General features: G+C 37.5%; 1 protein-coding gene across 1 annotated transcript in view; it reads right to left on the bottom strand.

Annotated features, from left to right (window-relative positions):
* Nucleotides 1–12,753, bottom strand: part of LOC126356126 (uncharacterized) — a 39,283-nt gene extending 26,530 nt beyond the window's left edge. Inside the window, exon 1 of the mRNA XM_050006834.1 lies at nt 12,391–12,753. Coding sequence (XP_049862791.1) covers nt 12,391–12,552 — 162 coding nt within the window. The 5' untranslated portion in view covers nt 12,553–12,753. The remainder of the gene's footprint in view (nt 1–12,390) is intronic.
* Between the last annotated feature and the right edge of the window lie 691 nt (nt 12,754–13,444).

Genomic DNA, 13,444 nt, shown 5'->3' with positions numbered 1-13,444 from the left:
GAGTCTGCTTGGTGGTTGGGTTGTCGTCGAGTTTCTGAATTTATTTCCCCCTCCAAATCCCACATTACTTCTCATACCTGTAGTATTCACTCATTAATGTTTGTTTTTGCTACTTCCCATAGCCTTTTTTTTCACTGTACACTATGCTCAACTTCAGTGTTTGAATTTACCATATTTTTATGGTGCCTTAAAACATTCCTGTCAGCATTTATACGCTTTTGTTCACTCTTTTAAAATATTTCTGTCTGATTACTTCTGTCATTCTAAACATTCCACTATACATTTCTATATGCAGTAATTCTATGAGTATGTTTCTTTTATGTAACCATAGGATTTCTTTAATTACTACTGAAACATGAAAGAAAAGATTAGGCCCAGCACAAGCTGCACAGCAACACATGAGGTAAAGCGCTTATCTGTGAACTAAAAACTACACTTACAGTAATAATTAAAATTGCTCTGAATCGAGCTACAAGATACAGCACTTGTATTTATGGACCCTAATATATTTTTCAGTGTTGTGCAATGACTTCGTTCATCTACATCATTTGTCTGTTTCCTTTGACATTTTGAAATCTATGTTATATGATGTATTGTTCGGAAGGATGGCGACAGGTTTGCCTTTGCTAGATATATAATCTCTACTTACCCATTTAATCCTTATCTCAAGATTTAGCCTGCAATAAAAAATGTGTGAAATGGTATTCAAGGAACTAAACCGTTTTATGTGATTGCACATGTCAGGGACTCATTCCAAGTTGGTGAACCATAATACATCTATGGAAATTATGTTAGATAAAGGGTCGTACAGAGTGAGTATATATTTGACTCCTCCTCTGCTTCTAGGATATGGTCCACTTATGTCTGTAGCTATAGTTTCTTTAGGTTTACTGGGACTTGACAAATAGTACATGTTTTGATAAATCTGTGATTTTCCTTCGCGTGTTTGTGAAATAACAGTAACTGTTTTGTTCCTGCATACACATCTTTGTGCCACTGTGTATAGAAGTAAAATGTGTATGCCATGTTAGATTTGCTTCTTGGGTCTTGTGAAATACGGTTGCACATTGGTTACTGTCTGATAGTCGATGGTAAAATAAGATGTCCTGGTATAGTTTATAGTGATTTCCAATAGGCTGGTCAGCATAATTTGCTATTGTCAATCTAACTTTGCTCCACCTACTGTCAGCCTTCTGCAGTGTCGACATATTCCTACACAGATCTAGATAATGCTGACGGCAGTGTTTGTCCTGCCTCAACATGATGCAATAATCATTCATAGCTGCTTGAGGTAGCTGTGCAGTTTAAGGTGCCTTGCCACAGTTCACGTGGCTGCCCCCGTTGGGGGTTCGAGTCCTCCCTTGAGAATGAGTGAGTGTGGTTTCCTTAGCATAAGCTTAAGTTAGATTAAGTAGTGTGTAAGTCTAGAGTCCGATGACCTCAGCAGTTTAGTCCCATAGAACTTACCACAAATTCCATAATCTTTCATATTTTTGTAATCTTCTACCTCACGATATAGTCCCTGAGGTAGACGTGACAAACCATCAGCAACTATGTTGTCTTTGCCTTTAATGTATGCTATTTCGAACGAGTATTTCTGCAAGGTCATTGCCCATAGCGATAAACGTGGATGTACGAGGTTAGCGCCTGGTGGTCAGTGTATAACTTTACATGTCTTCCAAAAATATAATGTTTACATTTCTTAAAAGCCCATATAATTCCCAAGGTCTCCAACTCTGTGGTTGAATAAGTATGTTTGCACTCATTTAAACTTCGACTAACAAAACCAATAATTTTTACCTTTTGGTTGTCCCCAGTTTCTCTTACCTGAAAAGGGAATGATCCAAGCCCTATGCATGATGCATTGCTTGCAATACAGAAATCTTCATTAAGATCAGGATGACTTCCTTTATTCTGTTAAAATCTAGTGTACACGGTTCTGTCCACACCCAAGCATGCTGCTTCTTTAAAAATGTCAGCAAGTGTTTGCTGATGAGTAATTGATTTGGCACAAAGTGCCTGAAAACATACGCTAAATCCATGAAAGATTTCAATTGTTTTCTTGTATACCGGTAAGGAAAATTCTTAATTGCATCCAATTTACTAGGATCTGGTCTAATGCCTTCACAAGTGATTAGGTGTCCCAATCACTTAATCACATGTCGCACAAACTTTGATTTCTGTAGATTTGCTGTAACACCAGTAATTGTACTTACCAAAACGAATGTATTTTAAATCCACAGTTGATAATTAGTTTACCCCTAAAAGTTTCTGTAATTGTTCTTCAAGATTTTCTTATTTTGTATAAACCAGCAGAATAATTTTGTTGATCATGCTCGCATCAAGAACTAAGTGTATATTTCTGTTTGATTTGATTACAGTTAATAATTTACTACAATAAGGAGATGTTTATGGTTTTTCGACACAGGAATCTTATATGTGTTACAGAAGAAGATTTCTTGAGGTTTAACTTCCGTGATATATACAAACAAATTGATCATACCTGGTTTCTTTGTAAATAGGTTGATTTAGTTTAGCAGTGGTAGTGTACTGTTTCTTGTTAACAGCTGTAGTTTCATTTACTTTATGATCAATTAGGGACTGCAGGTCTTCCATCTCATGATGAAATACAAGTTCGTTGCTAATAGTATCATCTTGTTCACACACTAACTGGATCTTGTATCCTGAACAGTGTTTATTGCACAGGGAGTGCGTACAGTCTGGGAACACTTTCAGTTATTTATTGCACAAGAACCAAACATTGTACAGATATAATGCGTATGTCATTTTGAAGAGAAACCCTGAAAGTTTTTTTCATGTATACTGTGTAGCATAGTTTGGTAGTTTTCCGATTGTCAGCGCTAGTCGCAAACACGGCAAGTTCAGGTGGGGAGCGAGCTTTCTGTGTGTTGGAGTCTGACAGAAACAAGTATGCTACAGCTCTTCAACGGATGTTTAGAACCAAGTACTGTAAGAATACACCAACACGGAAGGCCGTTTACCACTGGCACAACAAATTCATTAAGACAGGTTGCTTGTGCCTGGCAAAGAGAAGTGGACATCCCAGTGTGAGTGAAGTGAATGTGGAGCACGTATGAGATACATTCATAAGGAGTCCAAAGAAATCAGTGTGTCATGCATCACGTGAACTCTAAATGTTTCCAATGACAGTGTGGAAAGTCTTGTGGCAGAAGCTGTCTATGAAACCATTCAAATTGGCGCTAGTGCAGAACCTTGATGATGACGACAAAGACAAGCATTTTGAGTTTTGTTCACAATTGCAACAACTAAATGAGAATGGGGATGGCATTGTTGATCGCTTCATTTTTAGTGACGAAGCCACTTTTCACACTAATGGGAAAGTGAACAAGCATAATTGTCAAATCTGGAGTACAAAGTATCCACACGAATGCATGGAATTTGAGCATGATTCCCAAAGGTAAATGTTTTTTGTGTCTTTCACGTCAAAAACTGTATAGGCGATTCTTTTTCGCCAAGAGCAGTGTCACTGGATATTCCTATTTGGACATGTTGCAGCAGTGGCTTATGCCTCAGATGCAATTGGAACCCCCGTTCATCTTTCAGCAGGATGGGGCTCCACCCCATTTTCATCATGAAGTTTGTGGGTATCTGAGCACGGAGCTGCTGCATCGATGGATCGGCCATTCTACAGATGATGTAGCCAAGTGAAGCAATCTTGTGAGATCAATGTTCTATGTTTTGTTGTTATAATCTATAGTAGTTTGAGTGTATGTTATATGAATTTTGAAATGAAAAGTGCTGCATCAACTTCAAACTAAATAACATTTCACATAATAAAATCTATAACATATAAGCGCTCTTGCTAATGTGCTGCCACTACGCACTGCTGCACCTTACCTCTTCTGTTCTTCTCTCTTAAATTCTCCTTCTAATTTTCTCATCAGATAAATTTTACTTTTCTGTTCCAGTTGTTCTCCAAACATCAACAGTTTTGTAGCATGAAATAACAAATAAATAAACACTAGTACACAATTACAATGGTCCTGTCATACTCGCTAATTATTTGACATATTCATAAAATGAAACAAATATTCTTATTACAGGTTTCTGTTGTGGCCTCTCAAATAGAATTTCTACAGTCGCCATCAAGGAAACGTTTTACAGATTTATAAAGATCTTTAGATGATTTATTCTTCTATTCAGTATCATGAATATTTCTATTGTCGTCAGATTATTTGATGACATGATTAACGGCTGTTTATTAAGTCCACAATAACTTTTAAAACTTTTCCTTTACAGAGTTCATGAAGTTTTTTTAAAGATTTTTTATTCAGATCGTTATCATTATTATTAATATTGTCACTGGATTTACAATATGTTGAATGAATTTTTCTTTATTAAGCTTAGAATAATTTTAAAATTTTTGCGTTTTACACAATATTTGCAGTTTTTTATAGTTTTATATCATAGTTCACTCTTATTCATTTCCTTCTTTTAAAATATTTAATACAACTCTAAGAGATCTTATCTAATAACAATTAAATAACCTTCTCTTTAGAATAATTTTCTAAATAGCTGTACCTCAATGTACGATTTCCTTTACAGTAGTTTTCTAGCTACAGGTTTTCGAGCTACAGGTAACATCAGACTGAGGCAAATACAAACAAGCTATTTAATATTCAAAATATAGACAAATGAATATTATGATAAACATTATTTAGTACATGAAGTAATTCCAATATTTTATCTGACACCAGCAGACATGGTAATATTTTGTGTACATAAGAGCTTAAAAGTAGAGCATAAAGCCTGAAAACGCCATAATAGAATTAAAAAGGCAGCTGAATAACCCAGCGATTAGAAAAACGATATAATGTGGAAAGTAGCCAATATAAACCATTTAACAAAATTATGAGTCGACTTAGATAGAAAAAATATTTTGGTAAATGTACGAGGGAACATGATATCAAATAATGGCTTTACACCATTGAAGAACCTTGCATTATGTAATTGTTGCTGCTCGTTAAGAATTAGGCCATCTTTTCGAGAAAGATATTTAAAAAATTTCTAATTCTTCAAGAATATCAAATCTACACCCTTTCTTCTCATTGTGTAAAATGTTGATATCATGAAAAGCTTTAGGCACATGACCTGTAATCAGAAGAGGGTCAGCAAAAGACGAATTTTGGGTGCCAAATGACTGTAAAGGCATGTCCTGTTTCTCCCATGTGGTAAGAAGAGCAGGTGTCGCAAAGACTCTTATAGACACCAGAGTTTTCCAAAGGGGAACAAGTCGATTTTAACCCTCGAGTAGGTGTGCTGATTTTCGTAACACAAGCGGTTGCGAGGTGCACTTTATACACGTGTAGTCAAAAGCTGTCTATGAATAACAGAGTGAAAGAAAACGTTTTTATGAGATTTTGGGTGCATGGAAGATGTAGGTATGATCTGATCAGTTTTTTATTTTTTAACTAAATGAAAATTTCAATCGTCATATAGATAAATGTGATTTGTCAGAACTTATTTACAAAGAAAAAGTTTATAGATTTTTATTTTTTAAATTAAATGAAAATTTCACCCATTGGTGTGGATAAATTTTTGAATGTGAGATGCAGTAAAACTGAAGTCGTAGTTTCATAACAAGAAATTTCAAAAATATGCTCTTTGGTCCAGTCTGGTAGTACAAGTTATTGAAAATATATTGTTACTGCTAAGCATGCTAAAAGATATTTTAAGGTTCAAGATCCTAGTTACACATCAGTACCTCTTTAAAAAGCATGTTATTAATATAAATAAGCAACAATTGATGAATTTTGTTTTCGTGTTAAACTTTTTATGGTAGGCATAAAGTGCTCCCCCTCCCCACCCATCCCCCTTCTTGGTAATGCACATTATGGAAAATGTGTTGATATTGCTAGGTTTAAGGTTGAGTATTGCTGTGCCAACCAGTCTGAAGTTTGTTTTAGGCAGTTTCCCACATCCCACTAGGTGTACAAGGTGCGACAATAAAGTAACGAGACTGATTTTCTTTTCAAGATGTGGCAACCCTGAAGGTTTGCATAGGCACAATATCTTTGACCTTGGTCTATAAGATAGTTCAAGCAGCACATGGATGCAACTGCTCAGTCATGAGTTCTGCTGTAATAAGGTAACACGTGTTTGCGTCTCTCATCACTGAAATGGAACGCATAATATTGTGCAACGGTGTGCCATTTCTTTTTGCATTAAATTGGGTGAAAACGCGACAATAACTTATGGTAACCTTCAGAAGGCTTTTTGAGAGGAGGTTATGTCAAGAGCTGAAGTTTTTCATTGGCATAAAATGTTTAGTAAAGGCAGAACGAATGTTGAAGATGAAGACCGCAGTGGATGACCATCAACCTAACGGACAGATGTCAACTTGGGCAGGGTGCATGAACTCGTATGATCTGATCGAAGATTATCCGTGAAAATGATTGCAGAAGAACTGAACATCAATAGAGAAACGGTTCGTCTAATAATAACTGAACATCTTGGTATGAGAAAGATTTGTGCAAAAATGGCCCCCAAAAGTCACACCACAACAGTGAGAAACACGGGAAAATGTGGCGGACGTTCTGTTAGAGGAAACGGAAAGCAGTCAAGAATTGTTGAGCCGTGTTAGCACTGGTGATGAAAGTTGGTTTTTTCAGTATGATCCAGAGACAAAACGCCAAACTTCGCAATGATGCGCAAAGGGATCATCCAGACCAGAAACAGCTCGCATGTCAAAGTGAAGTTCATTCTTGTGTGCTTCTTTGATTCCCAGGGAATTGTTCATGAAGAGTGGGTGCCTCAAGGACCAACAGTCATCCAATATTACTACAAAGAAATTTTAGAAAGACCTCGTGAAAGAGTTCTTTGTGTGCGTGCCAACATTGCTGATAATTGGATTCTACATCATGATAATGCACCACCCATACTGCTGTGTCAGTACAGCAATTTTTAACCTCAAAACAAATTTCAGTATTACCACAGCCATCTTATTCACCACATAACACTTTGTGCGACTTTTTTCTATTTTCATGAGTCAAAATGGTGGTCAACAGACAGCATTTTCAAACAATACAAGATGGCCAAAAAGCTGTTACAAGGATCTTGGAGGACATTACAGAATACGAGTTCCAGAAACGTTACCATCAATGACAGAAGCGCTGGAAGAAGTTTGTGCAATCAGAAGGGAACTACTTTGAAGGAGACAACAATAAACTTGACTAAAACGGTAGCCAACATTTTTTTCACATGATGCTCATTACTTTATTGTCGCACCTCATATTCCCGGCTGGGACGCAAGTCCCAGCTCAGTTGCATGATTCACACATATTTAAAAAGCTTTTGCTCACTTTCACGTGAATAATGCCACATGTGTCAGTTGGGATATGCTTAGTCCATACCTGGGGATAACGGTGGGTTGCAGGAAGGACATTTGGTCACCCATTGAATTAAACATGCCAAATCCGTTAATAACCACAAAGGGAAAAGAAAATGTAGATAAAAGAATGCGCCTAATGGTATATTAATTTTAACTTGATAATGGTATAATATAGACCCAAAAATATTTTGTTAATTGAATCTCACATTATGGTCAACTGGTGCGTCATAATCTCTGTACTCACGAGGAGAATACGATGGTACCACAGCCCAACTTCTCAGCACGTCTCCCAGTGGAAGAGGAGACAAAATAAACGAAAACATGTCTCGTATTATCCCTGGATGCTCGGCCATTCCTGAGAAACTACTGTCAAAGTCATTAGTGTAATTTAAAATTTAGCCAGTGTGGCGGCATGAAACTTTCTGCATCCTATGTTCGAAATCCTTTTATTGTTTTTGGTTGTTTTATATTTTTCATCTCTCTACCCGTATCCATAGCAGATTACTATACGAATGTTTCTTATCAAGTTAGAAGATACAAGGGGAAATAGTATTAGTAAAATAACAACTGGGTTTCACAATAAGTGCTATGTATTTATTATATAACATATGCATATATGATATTTTCAGTGATTTCAGCCTTTTAAATTATCATATTCTCCTATTTCAGTCTTATATAAATTCTTAATTCTTTTGTGTTGTTCATATGTTTATTCTCCAGATCGATGTATACATAAACATTATAAACATAGAAATTTCGAACATCATGAGCATTGCGCGAAGGCAGGTTTGCCACTGTGACATTTCTTCGTGTGAATCTCACTTGGACAAGCAACGTTATTAACAGTGCTGAAAATTTCACTCGTTGGCAGTAATTAGGCGGCAAATAACGCATAACAGATCAGTTTTCTGAAACCTGTCATTTGAAATATTGTCATGAATCAAGATAAACTGCAGGTGTTTCACCAAAAAGGATTAGGTGTAAATTTTTTATTCATTTATTTTTTTAAATTTTTTCTCCAGACATACAAATATCTGTTGAATAAGGACAACGTTATTTCAACATACATTGGAAAACATTCTTGTATTAATCTTCTGTGGACATGGGCAGATAAATGAAAAAATAAATAAAAATAAAAAGCTAACCCAGCAATGCTTTGTAAATACTAAATATGTATAGGAATTGAAAATACATCCTAAATTCCTTGCCCCCTCCTCCTGTCTTTGCCCATATTCTCATCTCCCCTATCTTTCTGTACATCTCTTCCCCCCTCCCACCACTTCTCTGTGCATAATCTCCTCTCCCCTGTCTCTGTCCATTTCCTCGTGCTCCTCTCTATGTCTATTTCTGTCTGAATGTTCAGTAGAGTAACATGTAAAAATTTGAAGTCAATCCGTCAAGATCTTATCGACATTTTTGGTAACTATTTTCCTCTTTACAAATTACATAAATATTTGTGTATGTAATATATTACAAAAATGTATAGCCTATGCCATCCGAATGTTCATGAGAGTAACAAGCAAAAATTGGAAGTAAATCAGTCAAGAACTTTTCGAAATTTGTGATAACAGCACTTCCCCTTTATGTGTCACATATATACATATATATCATGTATACCACAAAATAATGTAGCCTATCTCCCTGTGTTTGCTTGAGTACCGTGTAAAAATTTGAATTTTCGAGATTTGTGGTAACTACGCTTCCCCTTTATGTATTATGTAATATATGTTTGTATTATATATATATACTACAAAAATATGTAGTCTGTGTCTGTCCAAACATTCGTTAGAGTGTGGTGTCAAAATCTGTAGTAAATTAGTTAAGAAATTTTCGAGATTTTCGGTAACAACTTTTTCCTTTCATATATTACACATGTCTGTATTTATTATATACATAAATGTCAAACCGATTTTTTTGTTATGAAAACTTGTAACGGGAAAACAGTCAAACTAAATGCATTTTCTTATTTTCTTTTTCATGCCAATAATGTCATTACCATCCATAATGAATCAGATCAGTTGAGCTACTCTTAGGTGATGATTTTTCACAATTTATTTTAACTTCCGATTTTTCTGACCGTTTTCCAAAAATTTTCTTTCACAAAAACCTTGTCCAGACAATAACAAAGTCAAAAAAATCAAGCAATTAGGTCAAGTCATTCGTCAGTAATGATCTATCATATATATGTGGAACTGACTTTTATTTATGTAGGTAATCTGACTTCGTGCATGAGGGGCAAGAATGGAGAGAATGGAGACCGCACGCTAGTCATTGTGCCACTGATTCAGCTGAACAATTTCCTAGGTGAAACACACATAAAGTACCTGGAAAACTTTGAGTTATCTAGGAAGATCTGAGACACATGTTCACTTATTTTGACCACTCTTCCACTGAGCGAAATTTCTGGGAAACTGGGTTATAGACTTGCTGTGTTCTGCTCGTTAGACCATTTAACGCTAGTCTCCTATCCTTCTCTGTAGCAGCTATAAGACCATGTACATACTAGGTGTGACAGTAAAGTAATGAGACTGATTTTCTTTGCAAGATGTGGCAACCCTGTAGCCTTGCATAGGCACAATATCTTTGAGCTCGATCTATAAGCTGCTACTAGTCCAAGCGGCACCTCGATGCAACTGCTCAGTCGTGAGTTGTGCTGTAATAAGTTAACACGTGTTTGTGTCTCTCAACACGGAAATGGAACCACATAATATTGTGCAATGGTATGCCACGTCTTTCTGCATTAAATTGGGTGAAAACACGACAACTTATGGTAAGCTTCAGAAGGCTTTTGGAGAGGAGGTTATGTCAAGAGCTCAAGTTTTTCGTTGCCATAAAATGTTTAGTAAAGGCAGAACGAATGTTGAAGATGAAGTCAAAAGTGTAATGAATGCTTGTGTGCTTCTTTGATTCCAAGAGAATTGTTCATAAAGAGTGTGTGCCTCCTGGACAAACAGTTAACCAATATTACTAGAAAGAAATTTTAGAAAGACTTCATAAAAAGAGTTCTTCGTCTCCATACCAGCATTGCTGATAGTTGGATTCTGCATGACGATAATGCGCCAACCCATACTGCTCTGTCAGTACAGCAATTATTAACCTCAAAACAAATTTCAGTACTACCATAACCACCGTATTCACCAGATATTGCACCGTGAAACTTTTTTCTATTTCCAAGAGTCAAAACGGCGCTCAAGGGAAACAATTTTCAAACAACACAAGATGTCCAAAAAGCTGTGATGAGGGTCTTAGAGGATATTACAGAAGATGAGTTCCAGAAATGTTACCATCAATGGCAGAAGCACTGGAAAAAGTGTTTGCATTCAGAAGGGAACTACTTTTTTCACATCAGTCTCATTATTTTATTGTTGCACCTCGTATGTTCACTATTGGTGAAAGTATTTCTTTTTAGAAATAGTCTGTAATTCGGATTTCAATAGCACTTATTTGGTACTGGGTATCGCAAAAACTATGAAAGCTATAACAGTACTTTGCAGGCAGGCGTGTCAATTAGTATCATATTAATTAAAATTGGGGATAAATAGACTTTATTTTGGAAGAATTAAAAAGGGAAAAGTAATACGAAACTTTAATAACTGCACAGTATTACTAAGAAGCAATATAATGAAAAGTAATAAAAAGCAAAGAAGCAAAGACCAAGCAGGACAGAAAGATATTGAGGTGCGTTTGTTTTTTAATGCATATAAAAGAACATGTAACACATTATTAAGCTCTCTACCTTCAGTTATCGTGATCGGGCTAGTCAATGAAACAGTGGTACACGACTGCAAAATTCATTAAGGAGATTATTTAAAGACTCTTCGAGCATGTTTAAAATACATTACGTGTGACGAAGTGATCAGAGACGTTTATCGTCGGGTGAAGTGAAAATGATTCCGACAACATAATTCGAACTTTGTGTTAACTGGGAAAAATACTCTTGGGAAACTATTATGGTTGTGGAACCCACGAAAGTTGTACACAACGGAAAGCTATAGTTTACGTAATCCTGCATTTTATGAAATTGTGAAACGCGTGTATGCAGAACATTAAGAGAATCTTATCCTTGGACGGTTGCGGGAGTAACTGATACAAACAACGCGCCAACATAAAAATTGTTCGCTTATTAACCACCAGATATTAATTAATGGGGACCTAAAATACTAAAAACAGTGGATACACCGTTACATTGAACCCTGCGTGTAAAAGACAATCACATCGAACATTTCGAGAGCGAAGAATAGACATTTAAGTACCGAATTGACAGCCTGGGTCGTGTCGATATTTTGACTTTATATGACACGCGTTATTCAGAACACGATATCGACCATTCTAAGACTGGAAAGAAGTATAGGATCATCACCTCCAATCCCGATTCATATTTCATATTTTAGTTAGTGAAAAGAAAAGTGTTAATAAACGAACTACATTTCAGTTTTATCCACGATTTGGGCTACATTACGTACTCTTGACTACATGATAAACAATATCTGTGGAAGTTGTATACAACGTATCGTCGTAATATTTAGCCAACCAATATTGTGGGACACCAAAAATGCAAATGCATGAAATTGTTCTTACAGCGGATGTATAATGTGTGAGTGCGACGAACTATATTGAGAAACTGAACATCCATTACGTATTGGCATGTTATCTGGTCCTTGTCGGTACATCATCACAGAGTTCGAATAGAATCGCGGGAACATTGCATACCCTTCAGATTAATCTAACATCTAAATATGCATTATGCTGGTATCACCAGGATGTGTTCTTTCTCCTCACTCCCGTGGCGGTAATTGAATTAAGACTCAGCCGGGAATAACATTTAAATCAACCATTGAGCTTGCCATGTATGAAGGCGAGTGACACCACGAGTGCTAACGTCGATCGAAGGGTGTCGTCGTGATCGTATTGAATGACATTGAGCGCTCACAAAGTCCAGTGATAACTGCGATTCTCGCAAGTAAGGCAAATACTGCATACAGTGCTGCGCAAAACAGGTAGCCAGTTGGTACTCTTACCTGGTTGAGAGATGAACAAAATTCATCGAACGCCTTGTTCACATTATCTATTCCCACCGGCCCTGCCCTTGAGACGACCACATTCAGGCCGGCGGTGCCGGGCAAAACGCTGCTGAGGACGCGGAAGAACTCCCTGCCGCCCGTTTTGAGCAGCCTACCCATGGCGCCCCTCAAAGCCCTGAAGCGCTGCACACCTTTCCTGACGATCCCTACCAGGCGAGGGGCTGGGCCGACTTGGGTGCTCACATTCAGTGCGGCGCTGCGCCCGAGCGCTTCCAGTTCCACGCTGCCGTTCACACTGAGTGCCGTAAGCACTGCGGGCGCCAACAAGAGCCCAACCAGGCCGAGAACTAACAGGTGCTGCGACGCCATACCTGCACCAACTCGCCGCTCGTCGCTGGCACTGTCTTATAGCGGTAATGCCGCCACGGTCGATCGCCACTGGCGTGAACGGCGTTTACTGCCTACTCTAACCAAGTTTACGTTCCGTACCAACAGCAATAAACGGCTCCTCAACTTGGCCATTTCGCAACTGATGTTGTGCGGTTTTTATTGCAGCAGACGGCTTAATGTTGTTTCGAAAGTGATAGGCGTCGTAAAATCTGTCTAGCGCACATATAACACTTTTTTCCATAATCGGTCAAAATATCACAAACTTTATAAAAACTCTGTTCACCTCCGTATTCAAGTTAACCAAAGCACACAGTACAAGTACAAATATTAGCCTACGTTTGTGACCGTACGTGTGCTATTGATGCAATATTATGCATTGGGGGGGACTTCAAAAGGTAAGCTAAACATTGTATCTTTTATGGTAATTCAAGTGGTGAAAGGAGGAAGGAAAGGAAAGGGCACTTTATATGGAATCAGCGGCGACAAATGAAAATGTGAGCCAGGCTGGGATTAGAAGAGCATTTCCTGTTTACTTGGTAGCTTCATTAACTAAGGCGCTATCCAGACACATCGTTCAGAGTATTTGCGCGAACTACATCGGCACGCCTCCCGGCCTATCACATTCCCATCTAACGTCACCTTTCCCAGTCCTCGTACGTGG

The sequence above is a fragment of the Schistocerca gregaria genome, chromosome 3 (assembly GCF_023897955.1).
Source record: "Schistocerca gregaria isolate iqSchGreg1 chromosome 3, iqSchGreg1.2, whole genome shotgun sequence".
Classification (NCBI taxonomy): Eukaryota; Metazoa; Arthropoda; class Insecta; order Orthoptera; family Acrididae; genus Schistocerca; species Schistocerca gregaria.
The sequence above is the reverse complement of the archived record's forward strand: the minus strand, read 5'-3'. Positions and strand labels throughout refer to the sequence as shown.